Source organism: Sesamum indicum, linkage group LG6 (genome assembly GCF_000512975.1).
Source record: "Sesamum indicum cultivar Zhongzhi No. 13 linkage group LG6, S_indicum_v1.0, whole genome shotgun sequence".
Lineage (NCBI taxonomy): Eukaryota > Viridiplantae > Streptophyta > Magnoliopsida > Lamiales > Pedaliaceae > Sesamum > Sesamum indicum.
Window position 1 is genome coordinate 8,076,040 of NC_026150.1, and position 17,781 is coordinate 8,093,820.

The 17,781-nt window shown below is 36.4% G+C and overlaps 2 protein-coding genes across 2 annotated transcripts; one reads left to right on the forward strand and one right to left on the reverse strand.

The window, feature by feature from the left end:
* LOC105164063 lies at positions 713–4,337 on the forward strand. The gene is made up of 3 exons (XM_011082618.2): positions 713–2,235; positions 3,080–3,622; positions 4,024–4,337. The coding sequence occupies exons 1-3, from the start codon at positions 1,321–1,323 to the stop codon at positions 4,120–4,122; spliced, it is 1,557 nt and encodes a 518-aa protein (XP_011080920.1). The 5' UTR covers positions 713–1,320; the 3' UTR covers positions 4,123–4,337.
* Positions 5,496–13,372, reverse strand: LOC105164064 (golgin candidate 6). Its single transcript, XM_011082619.2, has 20 exons — positions 13,270–13,372; positions 13,035–13,085; positions 12,724–12,776; positions 11,861–11,988; positions 11,713–11,765; positions 11,066–11,212; positions 10,907–10,980; positions 10,758–10,827; positions 10,614–10,667; positions 10,420–10,515; positions 9,942–9,992; positions 9,756–9,842; positions 9,517–9,630; positions 9,318–9,389; positions 8,754–8,939; positions 8,398–8,501; positions 8,267–8,315; positions 7,423–7,488; positions 6,488–7,252; positions 5,496–6,260 (listed from the first exon to the last, which is right to left on the reverse strand). Exons 2-20 carry the CDS (start codon positions 13,056–13,058, stop codon positions 5,709–5,711), a joined length of 2,745 nt encoding a protein of 914 aa, XP_011080921.1. The 5' UTR covers positions 13,059–13,085; positions 13,270–13,372; the 3' UTR covers positions 5,496–5,708.

Sequence of the window (17,781 nt, forward strand, 5' to 3'; positions counted from 1 at the left end):
CATAAAACTTTTGTATTTCTTTCTGGGCTGCCCATCAAGTTATGATAAATTAATATCAGCACCCTATTTTGCAACTTTGACAACAAAATATTGCTTAAAACGTGTTTTATGTTCTGATTAAACTTATTATATCATAATCTTGCACAAATCTTTTTAAATTCTACTGTAAAGAAAAAACATTATAATAAAAAATTCAGACCATTTGTGGGCAAACCTCAATTTATAGATAAAGTTCGTCACTTTATTGTTTTGTTCCAAGTAAAATTGTATTTCACTAAAAAATTGTAAATTTTGGAAAGTGCTTTTAAGATTTAGATTTTTTTATTTCTGTTGTTAAATTTTCTAAAAATGAAAAAAATAAAACAAGAATTTTTGGAATATATTATATAATGTGAAGAAAATCGAGAATCTTAAATATTATTATATATAAAGGATAATTAGATTTATATCTCTAATTCATTATTTTCACAAAATTATTTCGATCTTCTGAAAATATATATATATATCTCTACAAAAATATACATACATTTCAAAAACATTATATATTATATAAATAATTCTTATTTTTGAGTTACAAAAGTGATTTTTATAATTATATAAAAATTATAATAATTTATGTGAATAAATTATAAATTGAGAGGTCTAAAACTAAATATAATTATGTGACATGAGTGTATATAATGTGACATGAGTGATCTTTGGTCCGGTTACCTACATTTACATGAGTTGTGGTGTTTAGTGTTGTGTCTCTTGAGTTCCAGATACACGCTTTTGCAATCCGAGTTAGAGAAATCATAATCCCAGTAATATTCATCTCTACGCCCACCGCCACCCCACCTCCGGAAATTGTTCAAGTGTTTAACAAACAGATCTATATAGCTCCGTCTCCACCCACCTATATATACAAAAAATCTGTACGTATCTACATCTACATACATACATACAGACATCTCATTTAATAGTAGAAAAAGCGTGTATGCACAGGCATCGTATTTGGTGCCAAATTATACATGTAAAGAGGGTCAGGTCTGCAGAGAAGAGTGTGCAACCTGGCACCTCTGCATGCTTTCGCTTTCCCTTCTTCATCTGCATTCATTTTTCTCTATCCATTTTCACTTTTCCCTTCTTTAATTTACTCAGATCCGTGGTTTTTTTTTCTACCGCAATCCCACATACAAGAGGAAGAAACCAAAGCCCATTTGGGTTTCTAGAAAAGATTTGCAGTTATTGAGTGCGGGGTTTCGATTCTTTCTTTATTGGAATTTGTTTACTTTTTTTGATTCTGGGTTTGGGGGGTTTTTGGCCAAGTCGTAAAGGAAAATGAAAGCGGCCCAGAATAATCCGGAGAAGTTCATCTGGGATTCGATGAGGACCCCGACGGGGGCCCCGATGGCGGTGGCGGCCGCCCAAGGTAAAGCGTTGCCTAAGCTGATGGTGTGGCTGATTTTGTTCGTCTCAGCTACTTATATGGTCTACACATTGAAGCTGGTTTCGTCTTCCCACAGCGTTTGTGAAGAAGATGATTTCCCTGAACGGCATCAAACTGTTCGGCTTCTTGAGCCCGCAAACAGCACGGTTGAGAACGCCACGGCAAGAGCACCCCAATTGGGAGGCCAAGAATCTGGTAAAACAGGGCTAGAGCACATAGTCTTCGGCATCGCGGCGTCCGCAAAGCTGTGGGACAAGAGGAAAGAGTACATAAAGCTATGGTGGGAGCCGGAGAAGAAAATGCGTGGGATTGTTTGGCTCGACAGCCCCGTGAAGACTTACAGTAACGAGAGCGGGAGCCTGCCGGAGCTGAGAATTTCCGGCGACACGTCACGTTTCGCCTATAAGAACAAGCAGGGCCACCGGTCGGCCATCCGGATTTCAAGAATTGTGTCGGAAACTCTGAGGTTGGGTGGAATGGAGAATGTGCGGTGGTTCGTGATGGGGGACGATGATACTGTGTTTGTGACGGATAATTTGGTGAGGATTTTGAACAAGTATGATCACAACCAGTATTATTACGTCGGGAGCTTGAGTGAAAGCCATTTGCAGAACATATATTTTTCTTATGGGATGGCTTACGGGGGTGGGGGTTTTGCCATAAGCTACCCATTGGCCAAGGCTCTTGAGAAGATGCAGGATAGATGCATACAGAGGTACCCTGGATTGTACGGTTCTGATGATAGAATGCAGGCTTGTATGGCTGAACTCGGAGTTCCACTCACTAAAGAACTTGGCTTTCACCAGGTGAGTAATGAGTTGCTCTTTCATTTCATTTTATTATTAATTTTTTGCTGGGGTTTTTGCCTCTTGCTTTTGGCAGTGCTTTTGGGTTTTGGATGTTCTTGCTTTTCTTTTATTTTGTGGGGTTCTTGTTTTACCTTAGCTATTTTGGGGGTTTTGTCGACATGCATTTTCTGAGATGGTGCTAGAAATCTTGGGACCTTTTTGTTTGAGGTTAAGTCTTTTTATTTTACATGGTTCCTTGTTGATGCAATCATTGCATAGCTAAAAGAAGATGAAAAATGCTGCTTCTGCTCTGCGAGTCTTGTGTACAAGAAGACAGTGTGCAGTGTACTTCAGAAATTTCAGTAGTTTTAGCAAAGCAAGAAGCTTTTCTTGATGTTTTACTCGGTGTTCTGATTAACAATTTTGAAGTTTATGGATTTGTGTTGGGAAATTGAGGGCGATTAGTTTATAGGGGTTACTAGGCCATAGCTCACGGGTTTCCATGTGTTGGGCTTCCAATTTGGTAGACTTATCACCTCAGTTGTGGCAAAAAACCCCAGAATCCAATGAGGGGTAGGTGGACTCAAATTTGTCCCACTCATTAAATCATGGTGGTTGACCTGTTGTGGGGCCAGGTTTTGTTCAATCTTTGCTGGTTCTAACACACTATTTGGTATCATTGTCATCCCCGACCCACTGACCTTAGCTAACAACAATATCTCTGTGACAAGTGTTTTGTGGAGAATGCGTTGGTGGAATGTCGTTGGTATTATGTTATAGTTGCTTTAGTGTAGTGTCTAATCATAGTTTTGAAAAGTGGTGATTGAATTCTAACAGTGAATTTTGGTGGATGCAAATTCAGTATGATGTGTATGGAAACTTATTTGGTCTTCTTGCTGCACACCCCGTCACTCCATTGGTGTCGTTACACCACCTAGACGTCGTTGAGCCAATATTCCCAAACGTAACTCGGGTACAAGCTCTACAACGGCTGAAAATTCCTATGCAGCTCGACTCAGCTGGTTTAATGCAGCAATCGATTTGCTATGACAAAACGAACGGCTGGACTGTATCCGTATCTTGGGGCTTTGCTATTCAAATATTTCGTGGGGTTTTGTCACCTCGAGAGATAGAGATGCCATCGAGGACATTCTTGAATTGGTATAGACGAGCTGATTACACGGCATATGCATTCAACACAAGGCCGGTTATGAGAAACCCGTGCCAGAAGCCCTTTGTTTTCTATTTGTCAAGGGCAAACATCAAGTCAAACATGAACCTGACAACGAGTGAGTACACACGCCACCACACTCCTCAGCCTCTATGCAAATGGAAGATGGCTGAACCAGGTGACATCGATTGGGTGGAAGTGTACAAGAAGCCTGATCCTCATCTATGGGATAGGGTGAGCATTCTTCACATTTTCATCAAACTCATCCATTCTTAAACATTACACTACCTAGTTTGTGTTTTATTTATGTGTACTGCCTAGTTCATGTTGCAATAATTGTTTCTCCCCAAGATTTTAATGTTAGAAAACTATGCATGTGCACAAAAGTGCTAAAATACCTAAACCAAGAAAATTGTCCAGCAAAGGTCAACTTTTGATGTTAAGTTTCATAATCAAGAATTCTCTTACCGACAAAACAGGACAGAACCCTTCAAACAGTTACTTCGACAGCTAAGAAACTTTGATATTACGTCTTCACACACAGCCGAGACATTTCTATTAATACTTATATCGTTGTATGTACAATTCATTTAGTTTGAGACTGTCTGATTAATATTAATTTGTTTTGTTGACAGTCCCCGAGAAGAAACTGTTGCCGGGTCTTAAGCTCAAAAAAGAAAAGCTTGACGATCGACGTGGGTGTATGCGGGGAAGGTGAGATCAGTGAAGTATAATAATGGCGACCCGTTAGCTGTATTTGTTAGATGTATTCCTTGATTTGATTAATTCACGCCCTTCATATTTCTTGGAAACAGTGTTGCCATTTCCTCACTGATGACAGAGGTTAGGAAGAACTGAAAATGAAGTAGTTCAAGTTGTGTATTTAAGCATATTTGTTTGAGGCTTTGTTGTCGGAATTTCATGGTATGAAGCCCAAAATTTTGAGTTCCATTGTGTGTGTTTCTATATGAAGGGAGGAGGTGGGTTCTGGGATCTCACATGTCTGTGTCGGGTGCAACGTTTTATGAATCGAACTGTGCGGATTGGGCCCTTTGGTGGTGGTTATTTAATAGTGATGATTTAGGTTCGGCGGTGTGTGTTGGGGTCCCATTTGTTTGTGTTTTTTCAAAGAAAGTAGAAGTTGTCAATTTCTGTTGGAAAAATCACCATCATATATGAATGCGACTTCAATGACTTGAAGGTGGGGCTGGGGGGACCTTAGAAGGTGGTAGGTTATATTTAGGTTCAGAAGAGTAGTCGGTGCTTTTACTTGAATAAATAAAATTTAAAAGTCTGTTTATTTTCAATGCATTTACATTGAAGCAGTCAACAGATGACATTTTTCATTTCAAATTGGTATATTTTTTCTTTTTTTAAAAAATCATCTCAGTTTATGAGCATGTATGTGAGAAGGTGGTCCGTTACTGGTAGCACAGTTTTGGGAATTTGGAGAAAAAGGCTGTTCATAAAGGTTATAATGATACATGTGGTATGTAAAAGCTAAAACGAGGGGACGGATGCTTTTGAGCAGAAAAGGTTCTGTGGGGTTTGGGGATTGGGGCATCGTCTTTGTTTCCCGCAATTATTAACCCATAGCCCCTCAACAGTCAACAGGTCCTTAGGGGATTTGTGGTTCAATATGGAGATATTGAGTTTAACATCTGCTTCGAGCTTAAATCCACTGTGTGCGGTGGGTTTAAACCTCAAGACAAATCAAAATTCACAAAATCAAGTGTTATGAGTCACAAAATATATATATATTCTATATGCACATCAGCATCCGACATGCTTCAATATTTTACTAATCATTCTCAATACCAAAGACTTCGACCCACCACAACTAGAAATGGTGGTATGATTACAACAAATTTGTATAATGTAATTGGAAAGCGAAGTGGTTCAAAGGCCCCAACATTATAGGCCGCAAAATGGGCTTTCTACAACTATGGAACCACGAATAGTCCATTCCCGTTTAAGTAGATGTATGCTAATAATCCCGCAATCAGACGTTCTTGGCAGGTTGGGCTGCTGGGATTTTGACAAACCCACCCCAAACACGACCTGCTTACATCCTTATTCGGCACCTAAAAATGAATCAACACACATATTGATGTATAAAATGTGCGTTTTAAATGACTGTCCACTCAACACTGACGTGAAAAATCCAAATTGGTTCAGAATTTTAGCAAGATAAATAATGAGAATACTGTACAGTTACAAGCAATGTACAAGCAAGCTGACGGATAAACACTGGTAAAATGTGTAGTAACGAAAAACGTGGTCAACTGAATGATTCAACTCGATGAATTACAGAGAAAGCTCACTCTGCTTCTTCCTCATCATCTTCCGGAACTCCCATATCATCTCCAATGCCTTCCAGCAACTTATCAACATCCTCCCCCAACTCCATTAGCCTTGCACTAAGCTTCTCCACCTTGCTCTGCTCTTGCCCAAGACAGACGAGTAAATCACTCAATTCAGCTTCACTCTCCTTTTGAGCTTCTTCCCTTGCTTCTGCTTTAATTTCCTCGATATCTGGAATAGGCAAAGCTCCACCACTCTTCAAGGCTTTCACTTCACGGTCTAGCTGAAAGTTGGCCTGCTCCAGGCTATTGTAAGCATCAGACAAGCTTTTCAGGTCAGATTCCAGTTTGGCTGCTAAATTTTGGTGGGTTGAAGCCTCAACTTCAATTCTGGCTTTCTCTGCTTTCAAAGCTTCCAGTCTTTGGGAAGTTTCATGAAGGTCCCTACGGAGAGTTTCAACTAGGACTCTTTCTGATCCAGCAGTACCTCTATGTTCAAGCTGGGATGAACCGCTTGCACCTGTCTTTGCTGCGTTCTCAGCAAGAGTAGCATTCCGACTCAAAAGGTCCTTGTAAAATAAAGGAAGCAAAGAGAACATAAGACTGAAAGGGTAAGTAGAGTTCCTCACAACAGGGTGGGAAATTTCAGTGATCAGATGATTTTTTCATATTAAGTTCAGATGAAAGTGTCCAAACATCTTTTGAAATGTTGAAGATGAGGTTATGCAATAATATCAAGAACTTTCCAATATTTGCAACAAATTGTTATTATACAGATAAGCCACAACTAAAATACCTGTATCTCAAGGCATTGCTTCTCCACAAATCTTTTAAGCCGTTTGATGTACTCCTTATCACTTTCTCCACTGCTCTGCTCTAGTTCTGCTGGGACCACTGCAACCTGGCTCTTTGGACGGCTGTAAATTTCTACAATTTGTTCTCTAATATTTGCCTCTAATTCCTTTACAAAGAAAACAAACTGAGAATCAAGCACCATTGCAAGAACTGGGTGATCCTCATTCTTCTGATCAGTGGTCTCATTTTCGTCAACATCTTCAATCTCAGACATGCTCGCAGCAGTAGATCGAGTCAATGGTTTGCGCGCAAGAGCTGGCTTTGCAGATGTGAAAAGCAAGCTCTTCTGCATTTCATCAAACTTCAAAAAGTATGCAGTAAGACCAATTTTTTGGCTTATGGCATCAACAATACTGAAAGCACTTTTTCCACTGTCGCTGGTTTTATTATGTATTACACACTCTCCTAATAGTACAGCAGCCAATCCCCTTACACATACAGTTGCAGTTTGATCTGAAATTAACTCAAGCAAGTATGTGAGGTGAGGACGTGAATCGAGGAAGCACTGGACAGCACTTGGGCAATCAAAGAGCCAAATAACTAGAAGCTTTAAGATAATTGGTTGAATATACATAGGACCAGATGTCCCAGCTTTTCCATCTTTAACCATGGAAGAGGCAAGAGCCAGGTACTTCACCATACGGTGCATTAAAGGCTCTGGAGACCCCAGTGATGGTCTAGGTGCTTCAAGTTCAATCTGAAGAACCTGCAACAGCTTCCATGTCATACTAAGAAAAGAGATGTATACAGGAATTTCAACCCCACGCAGGGTGGATGCTCAGATCTTGAAACCAGCTTTTCTTCAAGAGATTTTGTTTCTCTTGATGTCTGAAAAAAACAACAACGAAAGATTTAAACAAGGAAAGAATCACATACCTTCTCCTTACACTGAATATTATCCTTCAAAACATGAGATAAGACACTTGCAGCTCTACAGCAAGCCTGCGCAAGAGAATAGGCAATGTGGTAGAACAAGGATGAGATAGGCACAAGCAAGGATGAGCCACAGCATCATTTTGAACAGGTGAACTATGACCTTGAGTATAATTGACAAGATGGATAGACCAATATGGTAGAGTGAGTATGCTAGTTAGCAGAAGCATGCATTCAGGTAACTTTTAAGTGAGTATTTTGGCTTATCTGCAGCTGCAGACTCAAAAGATACAGAACCATTCTGTCCATTTTATTGTGGGAGCTAGACATTCATGGGGAAAGTGAGCAAAATATATTCCTGCAAACCCCTTCAACATTTGCTCTCTCCCTCTTTTCCAGATGGTGAGTAGGAGTTGGACTTATAGAACTTGTATGACATGTCGTGAGTGCATGTCCAAGCCAAACTTCCAACTTATTGATTATGACTCAACATGCATAGTTATAGCTTATACTTTGTTCTACGAAATTAGAATGTCAAACATTAAAAACCATCATGTATAATTTCGAGAAACAGCTTAACAGATTTATCGAAATTCAGAGAGTAAAAACAACCACCAAAAATCAAGATATAATGTTCTCATTGTTCAGCTTTGTCCCTTTCTAAAGCACAACAATGCATCATAAAAAGGTCAACGTTCCCTACCAAAATATAGATATGAAAGAAGGGGGACGGAACTACAAGTTGGAAGAACCAAATGCAGCTTAGTTTTGGAAAATTCTCAAGGACAGATTTCTCATAACAAAGAAGTATGCAAAAATTATAAATCATATGATGTGTACAGCATACCTCAAGATCCCCATCACTTTCACTCAGTATCAGGCCATGCAGTAGCATGCTGCAAAAAACAGAACTTTCAAAAAAAATCTATCAACATTTTAAATGTCAGTATCCACTAAAGAACTGAAAACAAAGATAACCTTCCAAATGACATGTTGACATCATCCTCAAATGGCGCATTAACCATTGAGTGTGGTTGAGGAGTTAAAGTTGAAGCCAACATTCTCTGACCATCAGGATTTTTCTGTTCCACATTAACAGTTAATGAAAGTAAAAAAGAAAATAAATAAATAATAATAAATCACAAGGGAACATGAGAAACATAAAAATACTGGATCAGCAAGCGGTAATTATTCTTCCAAATTGGAATTGTAAGAACTATGATAATACGAAATTAAGAAAAAAGAGTTGATGACGAAACCTAGCTCTATTGTCCTACCCAGCATATAACCTACTTGCTCACAAATGGAGAGAACAATCCAATAGATGAACAAACCTCGCAATAGCTCTTAAAGACATAGTCGGCTGCTATGAACTCTTGCACGCTAGGTGTCCTTAAAATAATCCTAAGGATAGAATTTAATGCAGGCTCAACATGAGGGTCTTCTCCAATTACTTTACTTGCAAGGGCATCGCAATTCTTTGGATGACTGACAACCAGATCACCGATGCACTGGAGTGCCTGAAGAATTATACCATCAACCAATGAACATCAGAAAGTTCTGCAAAATTTCCCACAACCAGTTATGTTTGCATGCATGCTAGATGAATAATCACAAACATGTAGCATAACAGAAGGCTAAACTTGTACTTCAGTATAAACATGCATTACAAAGATTATTATCTATTGCAGCAAATTGCAATATTTTAAAGTCAGATAGATTTGTCTTCAACTCAGATCTCTCTTTTATAATCTACAAAAACATTTAATAAGGCTTACAATGACTCTCTTAGAAACTCACCCAAACACACTCATTAGCAAAAAGAACAAGAATGGGATGATGAAACACAAGATCTAAAGAATCACAAAGAATACATCACAGTAGAACAGTTATCTTACCATACAACGAACAGCAACAGGAGCCCATTGGCTCTCAACTCCCAACACTAAAAGATGGTCCAACACCTTTTTCTGCATTTACCAAAAGATTTTTGGAAATGTCAAGTATATTTTAGCCCTAAAAATTTTGTGAGAAATATATAAAATCAGACTATAGATCATAATAGCTGAGAAAGAAGTTTAGACTTTGAGCATAAACCTGAACCAAGACTGTTTTATTTGCCACCCCATTGGTGTCTTTTCCAGGATCAGTTTGTTGACCTCCATGTAGTAGCAAGTTAATTGTGTCCAATACACTGAGTAGATTTATTGTCTACTGGCAACCAGTTAATTCAGAAAACATAAACAAGTCAGAAGTAAAAACTTCCACGAAAACACATGTTACAGAGGACAAGCCTGAACAAGGAAAGAAACTTTTAAAAACATTTATTGTTTAACCTTCTGCTGTGTGAACTTATAGGTGCTTCCTCTGAGCTTCAAGATTGATATTAAAGGGTCAAAGCCCATTGTCTCCCTAAGCAATACCTACACAGCTTGCAGGTCAGCTTAGAAGCAGTTAAGATCATTCAGCTAATGAAAAGTAATTATCAAAAGTGTATGTAAATAATAAAAATAAGCAGAGACCTGGTTTGAGGCATTATTCCGGAGAAGATTGTTCAAAAGTTCCAGACAATCCTGTTTGCAGCACCAAAGAACAGAAAGATTAGAAGTCCTGTTAATAGACTGAATTCAGTGCTCATAGAAAGCATTCTCATACGAAGTTAACATAAACAGTGATACCTCAAAGCATACAGATGTAAGAAACTGGAAGATGCACACATATAGGTAAATTGACAGACCCATCAGGAAGAGAAATTCAACCACGAGAGAGGGATTTGCCACCAAAATTTACAGTTGATGATAGCATTATTCTGATGATTACTATGTACAAAAGTAAATGAACTGAAGATGAATAAACTTCTTTGGCTAGTATCAATAGAAAAATGCATGGTAATCATGTCAATAGTCTTTCAATGCCAAATATCTGAGGATGAATAAGAAATGCTTTCACTTGTTGCTGACTGAGTATTATCATCAAATCTAAGTGTTCGTTTATAAACACCTGGACAACAACACCGCCTTCAGAACCTCCTTCCTCTTTGATGATGCTAAATATCTTCTCAAAAGCACCTTCAAAGACCACAATTTTTTGAATTTCCTGAATGGTAAAGATTACGACAGTAAAGAAGAAGGTAAAACAGAAATATGTAACAGGAAGAATTTATCAACATGGCTTTTTAGAGGGGGAAAACTAACCTCAGCTTCTCGAGTCAAGTATGTGAGAAGTAATAATGCCTCATTGCGTATGACCTCAAAAAAGAAAACCAACAGTATTTGTGAATTTAACATGAATGGGGTCAATGGGAAATAAGAATTTCATTAACTATACCAGCAAGATACCTCACGGTCCATGAGCATATCCATTAGCCTTGTAATACCACGAGGAATCGTAAGAATAGCTTCTTGCAGCCTGTAAAGATCTCCAAAGGCTACTCTTAGAAATGCTAAAAGGGGGAGAGAGTCTTGAACAAAAGGGAAATAAGTCACACCTATTTGGGGAGTTTGTTAGAAGGGCTGTTAACAACTGCAATGTATAATATCGGACATAGAAATCCTCCTCGGCCTGCAAAGGTACTAAATTAGAAAATCATAAACAGACATGACCTAGATTTATCAATTCTAGAACAGTTGGCATAGAGCAATCTTACTAGCAGACTCAGAAGAAGAGAAATGTTCTCCACTTCTCTTGAAAGCAAATCACTATTCATTAAAGCTGGCTGGACCTCATTCTTTGATGCTTTTGCATGTTCAATTGGACTTAAGGCACTTACAAGAGTTTCTAGAGCCCCTCGGACCTTCATACCTCCAAAGAAAACTTTTAACATTAAGCATAATCAGACGGAATATACAATCACAGGCAAGCCTACATTCATTGTGGATAGAAGGCAGCTATTTGATGAAACTCTGAACATTTATATATAGTTAAATAGCAAGCAGCCAAGACATAACAATTTATTTAAGGTCACAACACAGTTTCATCATTCGAAAGTTACCACAGACATAATTCAAGATCGGAACTCGGCTAAGGGAAGTGCAACATATAGATAGATGAAATTTCTGCCCAACAATTTATCAGAAAACTGAAGTCAAGAAATTGATGATCTTATATCAATTAATTTCCTTAACAATATCTAACCACATTCTAGTCCACATAATGCAATGCAGATTCAGACTGCATGACTGGACGCCTGCTGCTACATTGACAAATTTAGGAAGTATGACATGAAATGTTAAGGGAACTAGCTAAAAGAAATGAAGAGGAGATTTCACAAATTAAGTGAAGAAAGTGTCAAACCATTTCTACATCATCGCGCTCCTCCTTTAAGACACTCAATAGTACAGGAAAGCCTGCAATAAAATTGAGTTGGGGGAACAAATGATACCATGTAATGTGAAAATAAATTGGAGGGAGTAGCTATTTCATGAAGAAGAGAAGAACCAACCCATTGCCCCAAAAGCTAACTGTGCAGCATTACTTTCAGCCACAACTGACTGAAGTTCAACCATGGCACTCCTCCTGTCCTCAGCTAGGACACCATTGCTGATGCGATCCAGCAAGCGCTCGACATAACTATAAAAATGTGTTGTCAATAAATAACCAACAATAGTAGCATGTTAAATGACAAGAAGATTATTCAGATTGCCAGATTTGACAAGATCTTCCTATGTTTCATGGAGACGGCAATATAATTCACTCCATTTTTCATCCAGCGGTGCCACCTTCTCTACAGGAAAGGCCTTTTCCTTCCTAACAATGGCAAACTGGAAAGAATGGCTGGTGGCATGCATGTTATTTCATTATTGACAAATGAAATGCAAGTGGGATACAATTAGCATTTGTTTTCCTTGTATCTTCTTGTAGACTGAAATTATGCATACTTCCATAAAAGAAACAGAAGAAGATTTCTTGAGTGAACTTATGAGATTGGAGCATCTAGGAAACCACTAAAGTAATTAATGAGGTGGTTGACAGCCAGTGATGAGATTACATAGTAATAACATTTCCCTAAGCCCTAACATATGAAACAGGATACATCTGCGCTTGAACTTTAGCTTAGTAAGCTCAATCTCAGAGGACTCTTTGCAAGCGTCCAGGGAGACTGATAATAACCATCACCAAACAGATTAGTTCAGTAATTAACAATGTTAAAAGCTCCAAGTCCAATTTAAAAAGTTAGTCAATAAACCATCACTTCTGCATTGACAATTGATCATAAATTAATATATTTGACCTTTGAGCTCATTCTACAGGATGTGCATTGATTCAACTATGCTTGTATGCAGCACTCAAGCATGAAAGAGTTACCTGTCTTCATTTGAGCTCGAATTGTCATTTCTAAAAACACGCCCAACAACACCCTGCATCAAAAGCCAGTCAAATTGATGGCACTTTCTAAAACGCAATCCACATAATATAAAAGGAGAAGCTCAAAGTTTCTGAGAAAACATTAGAAAATTTACTGTAAATTAGCAACAGCTTTTCTAAAACTAATGCTACATTAAAAATCTGAAATTAGTAGAACAAAAATACCGTTTCAAGTATCCAATCAACGGTACACCAAAGGTAATCCTTCAGTATTTACAGAGCAATAAAGCTGGAAAACATTCCATAATTACCTGGTACTTGGATACAAAATCCATACTGCACCGCCGAACAAACCCAAACCGCTGCAATTTCCGCAATGCATAAAAAGCGAAAGTGTATCAAGTTAAATAATCAATAAACAACAATTAGAGGTCAAAGCATTGATCCCATAGATTTCTGTTCGATAAAACCAATCCCTAAGCACCGGCATCCTCCTAAATTGAAGAACATAGATGAACCCTAAATTGAAAAATTGTTAACGTTTACCTGTGAAAGAGATCGAAGAGAGGGAGACACAGAAAGAGAGAGTCAGAGAGAGTGATTTTATTTTTATAGGGCCAGATCAAAAATTTTGGTTTGTGTTGAATTTCATGTAAAACAATCTGGTTTACAGGTCATCCCCAAAAAGGAAATTGTAATTGGGCTGGGCTCTGGGTAAACCCAAAAGAAATAAATCTTCAACTTTCCGATCTGGGTTGGGCCCTCCCATATAACGCTTAATGGGCATTAATTGAATTATCAAAGTGTTGAGAACCGGTGGGCCGAGGCCTTGTGATCAGATTGGGCTCAGGTTAGCTTCAATGTGGCCCATATCCAGCCCATGAGAACTGCATTCTCCTCCCTATATTCATTTACACCGGCAAACCCACGTGACAAATGTATTTTACTTATTTTCGAATTGATTTGATTTAATCAAACTTGGTTTAGATCTGAATATTTTAAAATTTGAGAACTTTTAAACCACACCAGTTTAGTCGAACCTGAACCCATTATATGATAAGTACAGTACATTTGGCCTGTGATTGGTGTACAATTCAGAGAAAGTGAACAATTACATAAGAAGTGTATTATACATGCTTTATGATTGATTTAGTTCAACAAAATTTGATTTGGATAAAAAAAAAAAATTCAAAATCTAATGACTAAAGTAGTAGATTAGGGATATACATTAGATAGCATGCGTTAGGTATTTCTTGCCGCATCAATGGTGCCTTGTGTAGAACAAGACCATATCAACGTACGTCTCAAAGTTGGGTGTTGATGATGTTGGTACGTATTCTACATCGATTACAAATAAAGAGTTGGTATGACTTATAATTAAGCCTCAAGCTTACTTGCTAAAATGAGGTTGCTATGTATTCTACATTAATTGCAAACGAAGATCTTATGCCGCTCTTAAATTTTTTCTCTCTTTGGAGGTCATTTTCAAAAGACAAACTCATAATATCTAATTAGAGAGAATAGTACTTCACAAATACCAATCAATTTGTAAATTGCATATAAAACATAAAATTGTAACTCTATTTATTTTTCATTAATCTTTACTGTAGCGTGAAAAATTGAGCCAAGTGCACGATCAAGACCAATATATTGCATGCTAAATAAGATAACTCTAATATATTTTTTAATAAAAAATAATATAATAAATTTATAGTAAATAGATTCATTCCTTAGATTATAACATATCAAATAAAAATGCTTATTTAAAATTAAAGGAGGCATGGATAATAATTGCTATATATACATATTAATTATAAAAATTCCGTTCACCAAATGTCTATTTTTGACTTGTACTAGTTAAATTGTCCGTGGTGGACCATAAGGGCACGAGGCACGGCTCATAATCACAACGTGTGGTTCCATGACTTTACAATATAAGCGCATCAAATTTGTACAGCTAATAACAAATGAATCATGTCTATAATTCGAGATTAACCTGTAATCGTTACATTAATGTCATTTCAACTAAAATATTGTCTAAACATAGTTCAAAACTTGGCATGTTTTGTTTTCAAAATATGTGGATAGTTTAATCGATTGTCCAACATATTATTATTACAATATTCAATGTACAATACATCAACATTTCTAAATCAATCAATAAATTCGAAGTAAATAAAGAGACAATATACTACAATAGACCAAATATCTTATATTTGTAGAACTCGAACTCACAATCTTTTTATTGTAAAACCTCAACCACTTATATTTATTGTAAAATCGTAACGAATGTTAAGTAATTATTTTTAAAGGTGTTTTGACATTGATTTTATTTGATCATAATAAATAGTATTGCTTTACTATGATTTTTAAGTTGTGGTGATTTATAATGTATGAAATAATTATTTTTTTTTTAGTGGAATACAAAATTTCTTGATTATAGATATACTCATCGGTAATTAGTATACTATAATACGTGGCACACCAAAAATATTTGTGCACAATTAAATTTAAAATTTAAAACTTATTAATTGTTATTTTAAAATATAATATTAATTGGATACATAAAAATATTAAAAGATAGAAGAAAATAATGAAAATTTATCGAAAAGAAGGTGAGGGAAAATGATAAGTCGGATAGAGGAAAAAAAACAAAAAATAATAAAATAAGACATTGGCAGACAAATAAATTTTAAGACACCAAAAGGATTTTCTTTGATTATATAAAAGTATAGATATATTGAACGATAATTAAAATTAATAAAAAAAATAAAAGTTAAATATGTATAATAATTAATTTATGTATAGACAGTTGTACATCGCGATCGCACCTTGGTGCTAGGGTGTAGGTGTAGGGTTATAAATATAGACTAGCTGAGTATTTTAATATGGCAAATGAAGTAGAAATACGTATTTAATTTTTTGATAATTTAATTAAATACTATATATATACGTGAAAATTAAATTCTGATTGAGACGTGGAAGGCGTAGAGGTCTAGGTAGAGATGAGAACAAGTATGACACCATGGGCTATATACATTAGACCTATCGATGGGTGGGAATTATTTTACCCGAATTTGAATTTAATAAGTCTATATTTTTATATATTATTGGAGAGGATATTAGTGTTGGTGTCCAAAAAAGTTTTGTCATTGGTCAATTTTTGTCTATGCGAATGCAAATTTTTTGTCATGTATTTGATGTATTTTGAGGTTCTAGTTCTTTATTTTATTATAATAGCTAAATACGTCTTGCAATATTTAATTTTTTTGCGAATTTGGTCCAAAAGCCCCAAATTATAAAAAAGCATATGCAGGACATTTGCCTTTTGTTTTGTTTTTTTTTTTTTCGGAATCATATTTACAAACTACGGTCGTTGAAGAACCAAAATAATGAAAAAACTAAAAGTCATAGGACATATTTGCTACTATAGAAAAATAAAGGACTAAAATGCTAAAATACAAACAATACAGGATATGAATTGCAGTTAATCCTCGTATAAAAACCTCACTTTGAAGAAGTGAAAGAAAAATACAATTTTGGTCCTGTAACTATACGGGTGTGACACTTTTGATCCTTTCTGATTTTAAATTTTCAATTCAGAAACATAATTAAAAAAAAAACACATTTAATTCATATGTTGTTAGAAAATACTAAATTCACCAAAAATTAGCACATGTTTGACATGTGATCCTTTTAATTCAGAATTTTAATTTTCCGACAAGTTTTTATCCTAATGACATTTTGGAGAAGATGTGTCACCCTTTATATGGCCAAAAATTACAATAATGTTCATCATGCCACGTCAGCAAAAGTGTTGAAGAAAGTAAAAAACCTCAAACTAACTAGCTCACGTGCAAGACATGTAATAATTTCCAATCAATTAAGCTTTCTCCGACGAGATCTGAACTAAATGCACACAATTTTCAAATCGAACAGAATTGAAAGTGTGGCACCACCCTAGAGTTATAAGTGAACCAAAATTGCACTTTTCCCATGCATATATAACCGAAACCTAAGCTCAAAACAAATAATATTTCAAGACACAAAACTTCAAACTCTCCGAAAGAAGAAATAAAAATAGAGAAGAAGAAGAAGAAGAAGAAGCAAAAGTCCTCCTAGCTAGCTAGGAATGTTTGCCATCACCATCTTGAGCAACACTTTTGAAAGAGCAACGAAGAAAGAAAGCCCCTTTAGGGGTTGTAGAAACCAAAGTGGCACCAACACTCTTCCATAACTTTGTTGACTAGTGAGAAAAAGCAATCGAATTCTTTCTTTCTTTCTCGAAGAATTAGGACCACAAATCATGCATGAAGCTGAGGTTGTAGTGATGATATATGTGTTGTGTTACATGATGATGATGGATGACAAGTCCTAATCTTGAATTTGAGGGGCACCTCTAACTGCCTCAAATTTGTGACTTAAACGTAGTTGTTGTCTTCATGAGGGGAAAATGGGAAAAAATCTTGGTGTCCGTACCGCCCGGCCCCCATCGAAATTCGGACCTCGGCCACAAATTTTAGAGAACGGTTAGCTTGCGCTGTCAGTCAGAGGATTAGAGAGAGAGTGCGAGAATGCAGAAACGAGGATTGCTTTCATGTTAATGTGGTATGGAAGAATAACTTCTTTCTAAGTTGTATAATTTGTCTTGCCAAGAACAGAAACAACCGTTTAATATTTTTGTCTGAATTTTGTTTTGTTTAGTAAAGGGTACAACCCCTTTTTTCCTTTTAAGTTGATCCAACTAGGTATGTATGGATGAGAATATTTTCATGTTGTTGAAAGATAATTATATGATTGGGTCAATTTTCTTATGTTTCTTTACCCAGAAAATATAGAAGATTTTATATCTTAAAATTAATATTATTGGTTGTTCAATGGAGAACCACCAAATAACTTTAAAAATTTAAAGCGTCGACGTTTAAGAACACATTGGATGAAATGTTAGATTCATATATGGTAGGATGGATATATATCTAGAGAACTGAAAAGATAGTTAGATCCGTTTGTGATACGAGGCATGTCGGACAAGGAAGTTCATTTGTAATTCAAGCCCTA